The sequence below is a fragment of the Podarcis filfolensis genome (assembly GCF_964270895.1).
Source record: "Podarcis filfolensis genome assembly, chromosome: 4".
NCBI classification, from domain to species: domain Eukaryota; kingdom Metazoa; phylum Chordata; class Lepidosauria; order Squamata; family Lacertidae; genus Podarcis; species Podarcis filfolensis.
Window position 1 is genome coordinate 101,728,785 of NC_139607.1, and position 15,652 is coordinate 101,744,436.

The following is a 15,652-nucleotide window of genomic DNA, read 5'->3' on the forward strand; positions in this document are numbered from 1 at the left end:
CCGCTCTTGCAGGCTTTTCGGAGAGGTGCCTCTCTTTCTCCGTGTCTGCCTGCAGCCGGCAAAAGCTGCGCACAGCGTGTAAAAGCCAAGGTGGGAGAAGGGAGAGCCTCTCTTTCTCCGTGTCTGCCTGCTCTATGGCTTTTTGGCGAGGTGGGAGAAGGGACCTCCTTTCCTCCAGCTTCTGCGTGCAACGTCCGTGTCTGCCAGCAGCCGGCAAAAGCTGAGCGCAGCGTGTAAAAGCCAAGGTGGGAGAAGGGAGAGCCTCTCTTTCTCCGTGTCTGCCTGCTCTATGGCTTTTTGGCGAGGTGGGAGAAGGGACCTCCTTTCCTCCAGCTTCTGCGTGCAACGTCCGTGTCTGCCAGCAGCCGGCAAAAGCTGAGCGCAGCGTGTAAAAGCCAAGGTCGGAGAAGGGAGAGCCTCTCTTTCTCCGTGTCTGCCTGCTCTATGGCTCTTTGGCGAGGTGACTTTATAGTCTGATGGGCTGACTGTAATTCAAGCAAAGGGAGAGCCGCTTACACACATGTAAGCGGCTCTTACTCTGCTTTCTTTGCAATGAGCCGGAAGGAGGGACAAAGAGGGCATCCCCTTCCATCCCTCCCCCAGCACCTCACTGGTAAATTCAAACAAAGCGGCTTACAAGGCTCGTGTCCCTGCATCTCCTCTTCCTCTTTTTGCTCCGGTTCGAGGCAAGGCAGCTGCACAAATGGGAGCTCCCCCCCCCTCTCTTCCTTCCTTCCCTCCCTCCCTCCCAGAATATTTTTTTTCTTGTTTCCCTCCTCTAAAAACTACGTGCGTGTTATGGTCAGGTGCGTGTTATACAGCAAAAAATACAGTAACTAGGATCTGGGCTCAAACTCACTGCCAACGTTGGCAGCACTAAGCTATACAGACATCCGGTCCGACACAATGTAACCCTGCTCCTTACACCCTGAAGCACATTCTTGGGTAATTCAGAAGACCGTTTTCTCAAAGGTCTGTCAATCCAAGCCGACTTTTGCTAGAGCCGTTTGGTGCATCAAAACCTGCACTGACTTGGATCGCAGGTCAACAAAACCTCCAGAAGGCCAACTCAGTGTTTGAAAATAATAGAAACACCAAGATTGGCTTTTTAAAAGAAGAAAATGCCACTTGAATGAGATCCAAGGGTAGAAAAGCATGACCAGACACAGTTTGAAGGACTGCAAATCACAATGCGCATTGTAAGCAGCCCCCCCCCCCCACATTCCTCTGCACAACTCCTACTTTCCCCAGTCTGTGCTTGGGGGCATTTCTGGGGGGAGAAGAGCCCGACCACCAGAAGAACCACCTGCCTCACCTGCCGGATGAGCCTGATGCATGCCGCCCGCCTCCTCTTCCTGGTCCTCCTGCAGGGACTCCTCGTGGTAAGAGGCATCCTCGCTGCTGCCTTCCAGCCCGTTCCGCAGGGGAGGACGCACGTTCAGGGCGAGGAGGGTGTCGTCCACGTTGTTGTGGTGCTTGTGCATGGCGTTCTCGGGGGTCTGTGGGATGGGCTTGGCAATGGGGTTGGAGTAGTACCGCGTGACTTCACGAGGACGGTCCTCCTCCTCCTGCTGCTCTCCATCCTGCCGGTGGATCTCATCAACTGACCGGGAAAGGAAGTTGAATCTAAGGAAGCCACAACATTTAAGGTCCACCACGTGAGCCCCAAAGAAAAAAACTTCATAACCGAAATACAAACACACTGCTATAAAAAATAAACACTATCTACCTAACTGGTGATGAACTTCTTGAGTGTGAGTTTCTGCATGGATGGAAAGCAAAGGCTGAACCAGAAGTTAGAAAGCTGATGCAGGATTTATTGTGTGTATTGACAGATCCATGCTCAGACCAAACCAATTCTGGCATTGCAGTGCAGAATCGCACAGGAAGCCTGACGTCACCGCCGCCTTTAAAAATGCACATTGTGAAATTGCTTTGAAATGGATATTGTTCTAACTTAAGTAAAACGCATTTCCCAAATACACGACAGCTCCTATATGAAAACGTAGACTTTTCTGAACCAAGCGCCCTCTCTTTATTCTGTACGGGAGAGTCGGAGGGAGTTGGGAGTTTCCAATTTCCCCTTCCGATTTCACATGCACACAGTCCAAGGGCACATGCCCACAGCACCATAACATCCTCTGCTTTCGCTATAAATTAAGTTTCTGATAGTCCAGGCTACTCAAGATAGACTTGAAAGGGCGTGAGCAATGCTCAGCAAGATCTCAGAAGACACACAGAGAGAGCGCTGAGGGGGATTTCCAGGAACGGTGGCTCCCCCGCCCCTCTTCGTAAGTACAGGCAACTCTCAGCTTCCATGGAGGTTACATTCCAGAGGTAAGTGCATAAAGCCAAAACAATGTACACTCAAAATATATGGGGTTCAGTGGCAGGTGAGATCACCAAAGTCTTTTCTTTCCCCTGGACATGCACTCCCTGTTACACAGTGTGAGCATTACTCAGGCAACACAAGGGGCGCAACGTTCCCAGTGCCAAGGCTAGAACAGAGAAGACTTGCCCATGGTTTAAACGCAACAACCGCAGATGGAGCTGCACCTTTAAGGCTGAGTCCGCTTACTTCAAAAGGGAAAACCTGACCAAGGTCCTGTTTTTTTAAGGTGTCCATGCAGACATACCGGTCTCCGTTCTCTGGGTACTCAGAGGGAGAGGCGAGGTCATCCGCTTCACAGTTGGTCGGAGAGAAAAGGCTGCTGGCCTTGATACTCTTCAAAACTAGCTTCTTAATGCTTTTCCTAAGAAAGACCAAAAAGAGGAGAAATTAATCACTGCTGCCTCACTCCCTTACCTCCCCCCCCCTTAGTTCAACTTATTTTTAATTGCAGCCCCCATCACACCACAGGACTGGACTGTGGAAGCCCTTCTCTCCCCCACTGCAAGACACTGGAGGCTTTAGCTGGGCCAGCTGTGTGTGTGGTTTTCTTCTTTATTTAATGGCATTAAAGAGCTCCTTTTGAACTATTTTTTGCTGTGAAAAAGATGACTGATAAGAGATGCCAGTGGTCTTTACCCAGTGGGCTGTGACCTATAATTGGGCTTCACCTTAACCCAGAGTGGGCTGCACCATCACCTTATATATTGTGTTAAAGAGTTCAGGAAGAGCCACTGCGCCAACTGAAGCGTGTTTTCTGGCTTTAATCCAGCTCTCGTTGGCTGTAATTGGTACTTGTTACTCCGTTCAAGATCATTAAGTACCAATTACCTCCAGCAAGAGCTGGATCAAAGCCAGAATGCAACACAGTTCAAGGCCATCGAGACACCTCACACTTCAGATTTGCAGGCACCCCAAGCCACCTCAGCGTATAAAGAAGTCTAGACGCAACACTTACTTGGGCATGAAGGCCCCGTTCGACAGGGCTGGCTCATCGTCATCCAGGCCGTCAAACAGGTGGGATTTAGAGGAGCCCGTCGTCTGCAAAGCTTTCGGACGCACCCTGGTCGCAGGGCGAGGAGTCAGCTTGTAGTGAGTAGGAGTGGTCAATGCCTTCTGGGCCGCTGGATTGGTTGGCTTCAGTCTCTGTACACACACACAGAATTGAAAACTTGAGAAGGCTATCCTATCAGATTCTCTCGCCCGCTTTTACTGCAAACCTCCTTTTCCTTCTCCCTCCCCAACAAACAGGCTGCTAACAGGGGGAGAGACAGTCCACTTCTGCAAGAGGCTTGAGTTGATTGCTCACCCCCTTCATTCCACCCAAGTTTGTAAGTTAATTATGCACTGTGTGAAGAAGTACTTTCTGGCGCCTGTCCTGAATCAGTTTTAGCTCTGGATTCCAAAGTAGAAAAGCCTTCTCGGACCCTTTCTCGACCTGGCATAATCTAGTCACCCTCTCAGCCATGTCCCCTTCTCCCACGACAAACCTCCTCTTTCTTCTTTGGGTCAGACATCGGGTTTCTGAAGAGGGGGGAATCCCCAAAGGGCGAGTATGTCAAGCTGTTGAGGTGCTGCTGAAGAATCGCTTGCTGAGCGGCTGAAGCATTTGGGTCAGTCAAAGCTGAATGAATGAGAGGGGAAGACATCAGCCCAATATCCCCCCAAGGGGCTGTAACACCTCGCTGACAGAAGAGCAGGTGCCTAAGGTAATCTAAGTGGGGAAAGTGCTATCCTCCCCTAGAAGCTGCATCCACTGCACTGACTGACAAAAGTCATCCAATAAAAACAAAATGTTAGCGGGGCTTATAGGTTCAGCTACAAATCGTTCTCTTAATCCCTCAGGTTTTGGCGATATGAGGTAGAAACTGGGTCCCTTATTCAGTTGGAAACCACTTTTGGGAATTATTAACTCCTGGTATGCCCCACGGAGGACCTTAAGGTCCACAAATGACAACATTTTGGAGGTCCCAGGTCGCAAAGTGGTTCGATTGGTCTTAACTAGGGCCAGGGCCTTTTCAGTACTGGCCCCGACTTGGTGGAATGCTCTTGTCACAAGAGACTAGGGCCCTGCAGGACTTGACTTCTTTCCGCACGGCCTGAAAGACAGAGCTGTTCCGCCTGGCCTTTAGTTTGGACTCAGCCTGACCGTTATGTTTCCCTCCCCTTATGGTCTTGATTTATCGGCTACTTTTAAAATGAGGCTGCATTTTAACCTGTATTTTAAATTGTTTTGTTCCCCTATTATGTTTTTACTGTGATTTTATTGATGTTAGCTGCCCTGAGCCCGGCTCTGGCTGGGGAGGGCGGTGTATAAATTAAATTATTATTATTATTATTATTATTATTATTATTATTATTATTATTATTATTATTATTATCTTAGTCCTGGAAACCTCTTGCTGTATTTCCAACACATGCCACACTTTGGTGAATTACATTCCCATTTGGAATTTGCCACCAAGCCACATGGCTTTCCATACAAAAATGGACTGAAGGGAGCTGGAGTCCAATGCTCAGAGGGACAATGAACTGGTGTGACCTCATGCAGGGCCCCTCTTTCACTTAACTCCAGGCTATTCACTTGTTAATGAGACACTTACCCACCGCAGGCTGGGGAGCTCCAAAGCCCAGAGTAGCTGTTGACGTATTAAATCCAGGGGCGCCAAAGGCTCCTGTCCCTAGCGTACTCCCTAGTTTAGGCTGGGTGTTCCCAAACAGCGAAGTCTGTCCTGCGTTCAGGGCTACAGGAAGGAAGAGAAACAGAGCCGGTTGTGGAACATCGACATGCGCAACCAGCAGCAAAACAGACATAAGCAGCCTTCCTTCCCTACAGACAGTTCAAAGGAGGACATCATTTTAGTGCTTCAAGGAACTGCTCTCCTTCCTCACCACCAGCTTGGCTCAATGGCCAGAATTCATTTCAGGAGCAAGAATGTAAAGCATGTGTGCTATGAATCCGGACCATTCTTCTCTATAATGGAGAAGTGGCTTTGCTAACTGAAGGTCTCACAGGTGTGTCACTCTTTACAATATATTCAGTGACTACACAAGCAGCAGTAAGATAAAGGTGGCAAGATTTTGGTGAGAAGGGGGAAATAGCAGTTTAGAGAAGGAAGGAAAGTGGAAGGGTGCCAATGGATTTGCAACTGCTGGAAACTTGCTGTTATGTTTAGTGAATCCCAATCATGGCACCAAAAACCTGGCTATGTGCCAGAGAGAGGAAGGGGGAAAGCAGCTTCTGAGAGTGGCATCTTTCTATTCTTTACCTGTTCCAAAGCCTGTTCCAAGTCCTGTGCCCAGAGCCCCAGCTGCAGGCTTGTTCCCAAACAGGCTATTTCCTGTGGTATTTGCACCGAAACCTGCAAGTAAAGAACAGCAAGTGGCTGTGTTTGTCACCCAGGCCTCTCTCTCTTCCATGCAGGTGTTTGTTATGTGTTTTAATATTTTGTTGGAAGCTGCCCCAAGTGGCTGGGGCCACGAAGTTGAATGGGCGGCATACAGTCACACCTCAGGTTACACACGCTTTAGCTTGTGTTTTTTCAGGTTACGGACTGCCGAAACCCAGAAGTACCGGAACGGGTTACTTCTGGGTTTCGGCGGTCACGCATGCGCAGAAGCGTTAAATCGCGCTTTGCGCATGCGCAGAAGTGCCAAATCGCAACCCGCGTGTGCGCAGACGTGCCACTGCGGGTTGCAAACGTGCATCCCACGTGGATCACGTTCGCAACCAGAGCAGCCACTGTATACATAATAAAATTACTATTACTCTTATTATTACTCTTATTATGCAAGGCACAGCACATGGTCCGCCTGACATCACTAGCACATGCACAGCCCACTTGCATTTCCAGAGGATGAAAGAAAATGGGGTTGCCTTTCACTCAAAAGTAGCATTCAGTTGAGAGGTTCCCGTCATCATCATCTGTACCCAGGAATCTTTTTAGCTGCAGCAGGAGCTGCTGTTCAAGAAGGTACAAATGATTCCCAGACTCCCCATTCCCCAGGGAAGTCTGTCACCAAGACATTGGAGGAGGATAACCCCTGGAAGGAATGAGAAGGGCTCTGAACTCTCTTCCAGCTGTCTCCCCACACCTCTTCAATCACCAGCAGAGAGGCAGGGAAAATGTACTGCTGTTTGACTTGGAAAAAAGCCTTTGAATTTGTTTTCCATGGATCTGAGGAAGGCCTCCAAGCTTGTATAAGAGACAGAGACCCTCAAAATGAAACTATTGCCAAAAGCAAGGCCAGAAGCACCTGGGCTCTCGCAGCTGCCTGCCATGTAGGACGGCTTACTGACACAGAATTTAAGACCCACAAACAGCATCATCTCACATAAATTCGTCTGCCACATACCGTGTGCTATACTCAATGCAACAACAATAGATTTAAGGCTCTTTACGTGACTATGCCAAAGGGAAAGCAATTGTTTAATCCGTTACCAAACATCCCAGTCGTAGTTGTTCCAAACGAGGGCGCGCTGGTTGTCGTGGTTCCAAATCCAGCAGGCTTGTTGCTGAAGAGGGACTGAAGGAGAAATATGCATTCTAAATGTCACAGGGTCTCTTTCTCTTTTCCCTGTCCACAGCCCCCGCCCTGGTCACAAAGGGATATTAGCTTTTTCTCAGTTAGCAGCCAATCGTAGAAAAGTTAACATAGAATCATAGCGTGTTTTAAATGTTTGGAAAGGATGTGCGGCCATCCACAGAATGCACATTATCAGATATCTCTCCCTAGTGAACTACATCTGTGCTGGTCCACAGCAGCAGTTTGGTGTCAGCGCAGGAGAGCTGCATAGTGCACAGTGCTGGGCAAGAGGGGGAGTCAAGAGGGCTGCAGGTGGGGAAGAGCATACAAGAGTCCTCTCTTCCCTCTCATCCCCCAGCACTGCCTCCGTCCAGCACTTAAGGTAGGAGGAGGGAGGGAAACTACTTGGCGATGAATCCCACTATGCCCTCGTTGATGTACAGAGCAGCGCCACCTCTAGAACTCCCTTCCCAGTGCTCCCTAGAGTCTGATACAATGGTGTCCCCACTGGTTCTCTCCGTCCCACCAGGTGCCTACAAGGCGTAGTAAAGAACCAGGCTGAAGGAGGGAAGACGGAACAGAGCACAAGGCAGTAGAATTAAAGCAGAGAGAGAGAGAGAGTAGATTTGACTGTGTGGACAGAGGCAGGGCAAAAATAAATGAGAGAAAGCCGGAGACAGCATGGTATATTCGGTCTAAGAATCACATGTTCTCTGCCTGGTCAATCAGGAGGAAATACCCAACATGTGGAAACTTCATAGTCCAGCATGGGAATGTGCATGGTCTCTGCTAGAATTGCTCTGATGGAGAGCAGCCAAATGGCAAAAGCTGAGGTTTTACAGTTGACACCCACAAGAGCTGATATTCAGAGTGACAATTTGGCAAGCAGTGAGTGAGCGTCAGAGTGGCACGCCCCCACCCGTCACATTGTTGCTTGAACTACAAAACCCTGTTATATCAAAAAATGAGTAGTTGTGGTTTAACATCAGTTTACTACACAGGTCCAAACTGAGGTTTAAGATCAAGATCTGCAGAGATTTAAAACCCTAGTTAGGAAACAGGTATTAAACCGCAGTTCCCCACTGGGGATGCAAGGGAGAAGTGTAGTTTGAGTTGACCCGGAGAAGTGTGTCACGGGAGCCGGACGCACACAATTGAGAAACTCAGGTCATATCTGCTAAATTATGGTCCAGAGTGCCTAGACTGGGCAGTCGCTCTCAGTTTACAGGATTGTTAGGCTTCTTGCAAAACCTTCCAAGACTTGTTCAAAGCCAAAATTATTGGACCTTTCTAACCATTGACCAACATTGCAATTACCACCACTGGAAAACCACCTGCAAAAGCACTTCGCTTCTGCCCAGGAGAACACCAATGAGCACAAGTGTGTCACGAGTGAAAAGAAACAAGCCACTTCCACACCCCTGAGGACCTCATTACTCCCAGCTGACATACCGAGCCACCAACACCAAATCCTGTATTGGGTTGTCCAAAGAGACCTGTCCCAGTTCCAAATGCAGTAGCAGTGTTCGTATTGGTAGCTGTTCCAAAAAGGCTTCCCGTTTGTGAGGGCTGTGTTGCTCCAAATAAACCCTGCAAACATTAGGGGATGTTTGAGAAAGATACGCTACAACTTATCCTTAAAAAAACAAAACAAAAAAACTAAGCAATAGTTCTGGAAATGTGGGACTACTGTTTTTGCACCACAGTGATTTTTACGCAAGGGAATATGAGCTCTGCTTGTGGCTACTGAAGAGAGGTGCTTGCATTTGGTTCAGCTAAGTGTAGCATTAAAGCATGCAGGAAAACCTACCTTCATTTTAGCCACTGTGTCGTGGAAAATACTGAGGCCTGAATTTGTGCATGGCAGATGGTTTCTGAATGGAGGTTCAGATCTGGGCAGAAAGGCACCTGAAGGTTGCCATCATGCATATGGAAAGAAACAGTGTACCCCTCACAGGAGGATTAAAAAAACTGAACAAACTGAACACCCACCCACCCACAAGTTGTCTTTGGTGGAAAAAGGAATTTCCCAAAGCCTATGGAGATTGCTTATCTCTTCCGCTCAGAAGCTCATTCCCCACACAGCTTGCCAACTTCCCTTTCCAAGCCACTAACACCTGGCACCCTTCGCCCGTAACAGGGAAACTCCTTCAGTACAGGGTTTCCGTTGTGTCTGGATCCATCTATTAAAGGTTTGAGACCTTCAAAGAAAAGGCCACTTGAATTAGTTGACCGTCTAATTCCATTTCATCTGTAACAAGAGGGCCCCTCTCTCACTTATGCATTTCTGCTTGTACCCAACAGAGAAAGCAGCGAAGGAATATAGTGGACCACTTGATAAAGTAGCCTGCCCTAGAGACATTCAAGTCAGTGAAAAGCCAAAATGACTGCCAGGCTTTCCTCTTCCTGGGAGAGGTAAGATAATTTGAGTGTGTGCTTGCTTGCGCGCCTACCAAGCAACTGGTATATTGTTGAAAACAAACTATTTCATAACTTGGGAGGCCTGCTATGGCTCCATTTCATAGTGAAAAAGTATGTGCTTTGCATATGAAGTGTTGAAATCTCCAACTAAAGGATCATGTGTTGGAGAGAACTTCTGCTTGGAGACTCTGGAGCCAGCTGTCAGTTAGATGGACCATGGCTCTGACTTGTGACAAAGCAGGCCTTTATCTCTTAACCCTCAATATAAAGCATGCTGGTGAAATATTCAACAGATACAAAAATGGCAAAATAAGGCAACCTGCTGTGCTAAGGAGCAAGCTGGAGAATAAAATAGCACTGTACAAGAAAAAGTAACAGGCCGAGCAAAGAGAATTTCCTTGGAAAGGTCTTAGTAAAAGGCTGCAGAAATCAAAGGCAACCAGGTAAGCAGGAGTTAGGCAGAAAGTAAAGACTCCAAGGTTGTTACAACAGTCCTTGCTACCTTACCATTGTGTTTGTGTTGGGTTGTCCAAGGGTGCTGGTGTTCCCAAAGGAAAAGCCTGCGTTTGGTGCAGTCGTGGCCTGGCCAAAAGGCTTGTTGAAGAGGCTGGTGGTTTGTTGAGTCGGACCAAAGAGGCCTCCTGTTCCTGTTCCAAAACCCGTCGTACCTGAAACAAGGTGCCAAAGCAAATTATATATGTATATACCTTGAGGCATCCATGTCCCTGGGACATCACAGAGTATACCCCTCAAGGAGCTTGCAATCCAAATTTCAACAGAGAGAGAGGCAGGATAGGTTCCAAAGGATGATGGTGAGTAGATGCAGCTACATTTTATTTTATTAAAAAATTATAACCTGCTTTTCACATCTGGCTCTCAAAGCAACTTAAAAAAATTTAAAACGTACAACACACAAAATTTAAAACATGAATTAAAACATCAGAGAATAAAACTGTTTTAACTTGGTGTCTGAAACTCAGCAGAGATGGCACCTGATTTCTAGCAGGAAGGCATTCCATAGATTTGGAGCTACCACACCGAGGGCACAGCTCCTCATATGCACTTAGGCATTGTTTTGAGCAGAAACAAGGACGGAGGAATTCGACTATGGCTTCAGAGTTTTGTGTTTTTCTTTTTTAAAATTCCTGTCATTTTAATTTTCAACTTACAAAACCATACACCACTTTGAACTCCCAATCAAAATGAGGAAGCATCAGTAGAAGCAGAACAGAGGTGTTTGGTTCTAAGTTGCTTTGGATCGTCTTGGACAAGATGAAGCAACTAACACCAATAATAATAATAATAATAATAATAATAATAATAATAATAATAATTTATTATTTATGGCCTGCCCATCTGGCTGGGCTTCCCCAGCCACTCTGGGCGGCTTCCAACAAAATATTAAAATACAGTAATGCATCAAACATTAAAAGCTTCCCTAAACAGGGCTGCCTTAACAAACAACAACAACATTGGTGTTGCTGGGAGGTGCTTCCAGAAATAAAAGATGACTTGAGCAGAGCCATTTTAGAGCAAGAAAACAGCTGTGACTGACCAAGGTGCCTGTCCAGTCAATGATGCCAGCTAACCACATATGATATCAGGCAAGATACTGCCTTAAATCAGAATCAAGAACTAAATAGTTCACTTCTTGTGCGCTATTAAGTGTGGCATTCTACTTTCTGGGACTTGCATCACACGCAGAGCAACTCCCTTGGGCACTTTCCCCCCTTTTTTTGAGAACTTATCTTATTTGCACTTCTTCCTTACTTGTCCCAAGGACCTCAAGGCAGAATCTGCTCCATCAAGGAGATTGCTCTGTTTGCATGTTTTTACCCAAGCATAAAGAGAACAGGTGGAGTTTTGACAGCATCTTATAAATCAGCAGCCAGCATTTCAAGCTGTGGATGTTATTATTTGCATGTGTCAAAAAATGTTGGACACCTAACACGACAGAGTCTCAAGGCAACTTAAAACAGTATTTAAAAAAACACACAAGTACCCTGAAAGGCTACTACTCAAAGAGTCATCCTGCGCAGGTCAAAGCAGCAGTACTTACTGGTTCCAAAGCCTGTTTTATTCTGTCCATAGGAAAAGCCTGTGTTAGTGGTGGTGGAGCCGAAGAGTCCTGTGGCTGCGCTGGAGGTAGCAGTGGATGAGCCAAACAAACCTGGCGTGGCTCCAGCTCCTACAGGGTTGGTGGGACCTTTCCTGTTCGCTTGATAGTCTTCCAAACGAAGCTCCTAAACAAGGAATATTTCTTGAGTACAAACGTCTCACATGGGACACCACTTGTTCCCCACACCTGCTACCACCACACCTTCTCAGGCAAAAGCGATGCAGTAAAACATTGGAGTCGACAGTCCCTGGGCACAGGGCAGCGTTCTCAAAGAGGACAAAATGCAACTTTGCCAAAGCAGGCATCAGGCACCAGAAACACCTGCCTGACAGGTTTCTCGTGACAACTGTGATGTGGCAGTTCAGAATGTGGTCCACCATGTGCATAAATGCCTTGCCTCCATTCTTTCTATTCGAAATGCAAAGAGCTCACCCCCATCCACTGCTATAGAGGGAGGAGAGCAGCACTCCAATGTCTGAGCCACAAGACGGGATGTAAACAAACAGGGACAGCATGCAGAGATACAGATATACGACGGACTGACCTCTAGCGATTTGCTTTCATATTCTTTCATAGCAGTAATGCACTGATGCTTGGTGCTGATGTTTGTGCTGACTCCGGACTTAACCATAGTGTCAGTACCCGTAGGGGGCTGTAAGAGAAATGTGAACACTCATCAAGGTTACTTTAGATTTAATTCCCCTGGAAGTGCTGTAAGCAGTCATGGCACAGAGGGAGCCTCCAAGCAGCCACTCATGTGAGCTAACAAGACAACCCAGCATGCTACAGCATGTAACACCCATCCTGGCACAACTGAACTGGCTGCCGATTAGTTTCTGAGCCCAATTCAAAGTGCGGGGGTTGACCTATAAAGCCTCGCATGGCTCAGGACCGCAATACCTTATGGACTGCCTCTCCCCACATAAAGCAACCCAGACCCAGCCCTTGTCTTCTGAGGCCCTTCTCTATGTTCCCCCTCCCAGAGAGGTTTGGAGGGTGACAACGACAGGCCTTTTCTTTGGTGGCTCTAACTGTGGAATGCTCTCCCCAGAGAGCCTCATTTGGTGCCATCAGTACATGTCTTAAGGCCCCAGGTAAAAACATTCCTCTTTACTCAGGTCTATGGCTATTAAATAATCTATGTCCTGTAAAAGTGTGGGGAAGAGGACTGTTATTATGATGACTATTTTATTATTAGGCTGTTTGTCAGTATGCTTTTATTATTATGTTTTCATCACTGATGTTCTGCAATGTGCTTTTAATGTTGTACATCACCCTGGGATCCTTCGACATACATAAATTGTATATATAAATTATAAAAGGCAATATATAAATATTAATATTAATACAGCAGTTCAAATTCTCGGTCAGCTGTGAGGCACCCTGGGTAGCCAGTTTCTCACCAGGTCAGAACGGGACTCAGGCTTCTAGGGAGGAGGAGAAGACGTAGAAGATGATAAACAGAAGGGGCTTTGCTTGCCTTGGTATGCAAGGGATGCCCCCGCTTTCCTGCCATCCTGGTACAAAGCCACACACTGCCCTGGCCGATGGTCTGCCTCTGCTCCTGCTCTAGGCTGACCTGGCTGTGAGGGCCCTTCACTACCTGGAAGGCAGCCCTCATTGTCCTGGGCTGTGCCTGCTGCTGCTGCTGCTACTCTTTCTGCTGTAGCACGAGCAGGAGAGAGCCCCATCGCCACTGGTGCATGTGGCTGAAGAAGGGCTCAAGAGAGCGCTCCCTGCTACAGAACCCTGGCATCTTCTTCTCCAACAACTGCTACAGAACCCTCATGATCAACTATTCCACCTTCTGCTTAAAGGAGCCTCTGCACACAAGTTTTCCAGCTCAACGCAATGCCTCGCACTTCTGTTCCACACTTGGAACACCTGGGCTGGAGATGCCGGAGACTGGAAGCGGGGACCTTCTGCTGGCACGGCATGTGCTCTGACCACTGAGCCATGGCCTTTCCACAAGTGATCACACAGAAGTTGAACCACCACAAGCTGGTTATAGCTGTGTTATTTAGATGTGATCCAAATAAAGAGATAAAGGACCAAAACTGAAACAGCAAAAGACAAGAGTACCTGCGCTCTTATTCTGTGATTCATTTGCCAGGCAAGGCTTCTCCAGAAGATGAGCTGGCCCATGGGCAGTAATTGAATTTCTCTTTGGAGAACTGTTTTATCAGTTTTTATTTCCTGAGGTTTTTTCTTTGCTGCTAGAAAATGGTTTCCCAACTCAGGCCTCTGAGCACAAAAGGAGGCTTCTTGAGAGAGTATTCTCTCCCTTCAAGGCTGGGAGGCGGGGATCACAAGTATCGGCACCTGTGATATCTTTCTGTGCTGTTGCTACTGGAGGTCAGTGTGGGCCTAGCTAATCAGAAACTGGCCACACCTGTGAGAACATGGGCTGCTCTGAACACAGTAGAGTCTTCTCATTGGCTATTCAGAGTCACTGGTTACTAGGCAAAGTTGGGGTAAAACTTTGTGCTAGTCCTCACCATGTTGCCTGACACCTGGCAACACCTGTATGCTACTTGCTGGAGGTCAATTTGCTGATTTGGTTTATAAAGCAAGTTAGTTTGTTTGGTATCTTCTCTTACCATTCCCAACTGCTTTTACTTATAATCTCACTGGGATACAGCTTCATTATTTATGCTGCTATTTTCTTTTTTAAAAAACTCTTTCTGCTACTTGTGTGTTTCTTTGGATGGGACCTGTTGGTACTGAATGTAGTTATCTTAGTCTCTTGGTCAAACTGCTACTGCATAAACTTTAGTGGGCTTGAAGCTTGCAGGGACAGCGTCTGGTTCCCAAAACCTCATGTGGCATTTGGGAAGCTCTGGGATTATCTTGATTCAGGCTGATGGATTTACAGGAGTAGTGGCAGCATACTGCCTTACAGGGTTGATATTCAACTCTGGTCATTTGGCTACTGCTCTCCAAACCAGAGGGCTTTGCCGCCACGGTTCCCACTGGCAGCTATTGCAAATGTTATTTTGTAATATTCAGCAGTTTAAAACTATTACAAATATATAGATAAATAAAATACACAATAAATACACCAGATGCATCTTTCGTTGGAATAGGGAGTCCAAAGCGTAGTGAACAGAAAGCAGCCTCTTCTGGACTGCAACTCCCATCAGCCCTGACAAACAGGGCAAAATGTCTGGAGTGCTAGTAGTTGCAGTCCGAAACAAACATCTGGCATCATACTGGAAAAAGCTAGGGAATGGATGGAACTAATTTTAGACAGGAAGCAACTGGGACTTACATTGAATTTAATGGTGGTGCCAGTTGGAACGGTAAAGCTGGTTGATCCGAAGAGGGAACCGGACGTCCCCCCAAATGGATTGGCGGTTGTGTTAGTGGTTCCAAATAAACCCCCGCTGCTAGTACTTGTCCCAAAGTCTGTAGAAAAGGAAAAGCCAAGTCAATGCCCAAATACGAGAGGAGACAGTGCCCAAAACAAACGATAGCCTTACTTTTCACACTATGCAAGGCAAGTGTTTAAGGCAAGGGAGCTTTTAATGTTTGACGGATTACTGTATTTTAATATTTTGTTGGAAGCCGCCCAGAGTGGCTGGGGAAACCCAGCCAGATGGGTGGGGTATTATTATTATTATTAATAATAATAATAATAATAATAATAATAATAGCTGACTGGAAACAGCTTAGACATTGTGGCAGTTCGATTTAATATGAAATACAAGAGCATCTTGCAGAAAGGAGCATAAATATTATGTTCCCCCATACAAGTTTTTCTGTATATCCATTTTGCTAATACCTCCCCCCACCCACCCAGCAGCAGAGCAAATACCCATGCTGCCCAAGGCAGGCGTGCTCCCGAGGGGGGCAGAGCAAGCCGCTCATGGGCAGGGAGCGAGCTGCCCACAGTGGACATTCAGTGCGCTGCCCACCTGCGACTCCCAAGCCTCCCCCAAGCTGTCAAAACGAAGGGGGAAGGGGGAAAATGCCACCGGCAAAGCTCCCCCCGTACCTCAACGTCTCGGGGTAGGCTTGGGAGTTGCGGGTGGGCGGGGCGCTGAATGTCACCCCCCCCTCAGTGAGGGCACCTGGGGCGGTCCACCCCCACCGACCCCCTTCCTACGCCCCTGCACCCACCCCAACAAGGACTAAAGCAATGTTTTGGCTTCCTTATGGCAGTCTCTGAGGGTTACAACAATTATAAATACAGC

General features: G+C 47.3%; 1 protein-coding gene across 7 annotated transcripts in view; it reads right to left on the reverse strand.

Annotated features, from left to right (window-relative positions):
- The window catches only part of NUP98 (nucleoporin 98 and 96 precursor), a 45,981-nt gene that overhangs the window by 22,277 nt on the left and 8,052 nt on the right, over positions 1-15,652 (reverse strand). For 4 of the 7 annotated variants that reach the window (XM_083609529.1, XM_083609527.1, XM_083609530.1 and 1 more), the window contains exons 6-17: positions 14,728-14,864; positions 12,001-12,108; positions 11,397-11,580; positions 9,845-10,005; positions 8,369-8,506; positions 6,832-6,916; positions 5,659-5,751; positions 4,993-5,133; positions 3,880-4,013; positions 3,348-3,535; positions 2,637-2,753; positions 1,316-1,626 (exon numbers count right to left, since the gene is read on the reverse strand). In XM_083609529.1, coding sequence (XP_083465655.1) covers positions 1,316-1,626; positions 2,637-2,753; positions 3,348-3,535; positions 3,880-4,013; positions 4,993-5,133; positions 5,659-5,751; positions 6,832-6,916; positions 8,369-8,506; positions 9,845-10,005; positions 11,397-11,580; positions 12,001-12,108; positions 14,728-14,864 — 1,797 coding nt within the window. The remainder of the gene's footprint in view (positions 1-1,315; positions 1,627-2,636; positions 2,754-3,347; positions 3,536-3,879; positions 4,014-4,992; positions 5,134-5,658; positions 5,752-6,831; positions 6,917-8,368; positions 8,507-9,844; positions 10,006-11,396; positions 11,581-12,000; positions 12,109-14,727; positions 14,865-15,652) is intronic. The other 3 variants (XM_083609533.1, XM_083609531.1, XM_083609532.1) reach the window with 1 other exon arrangement.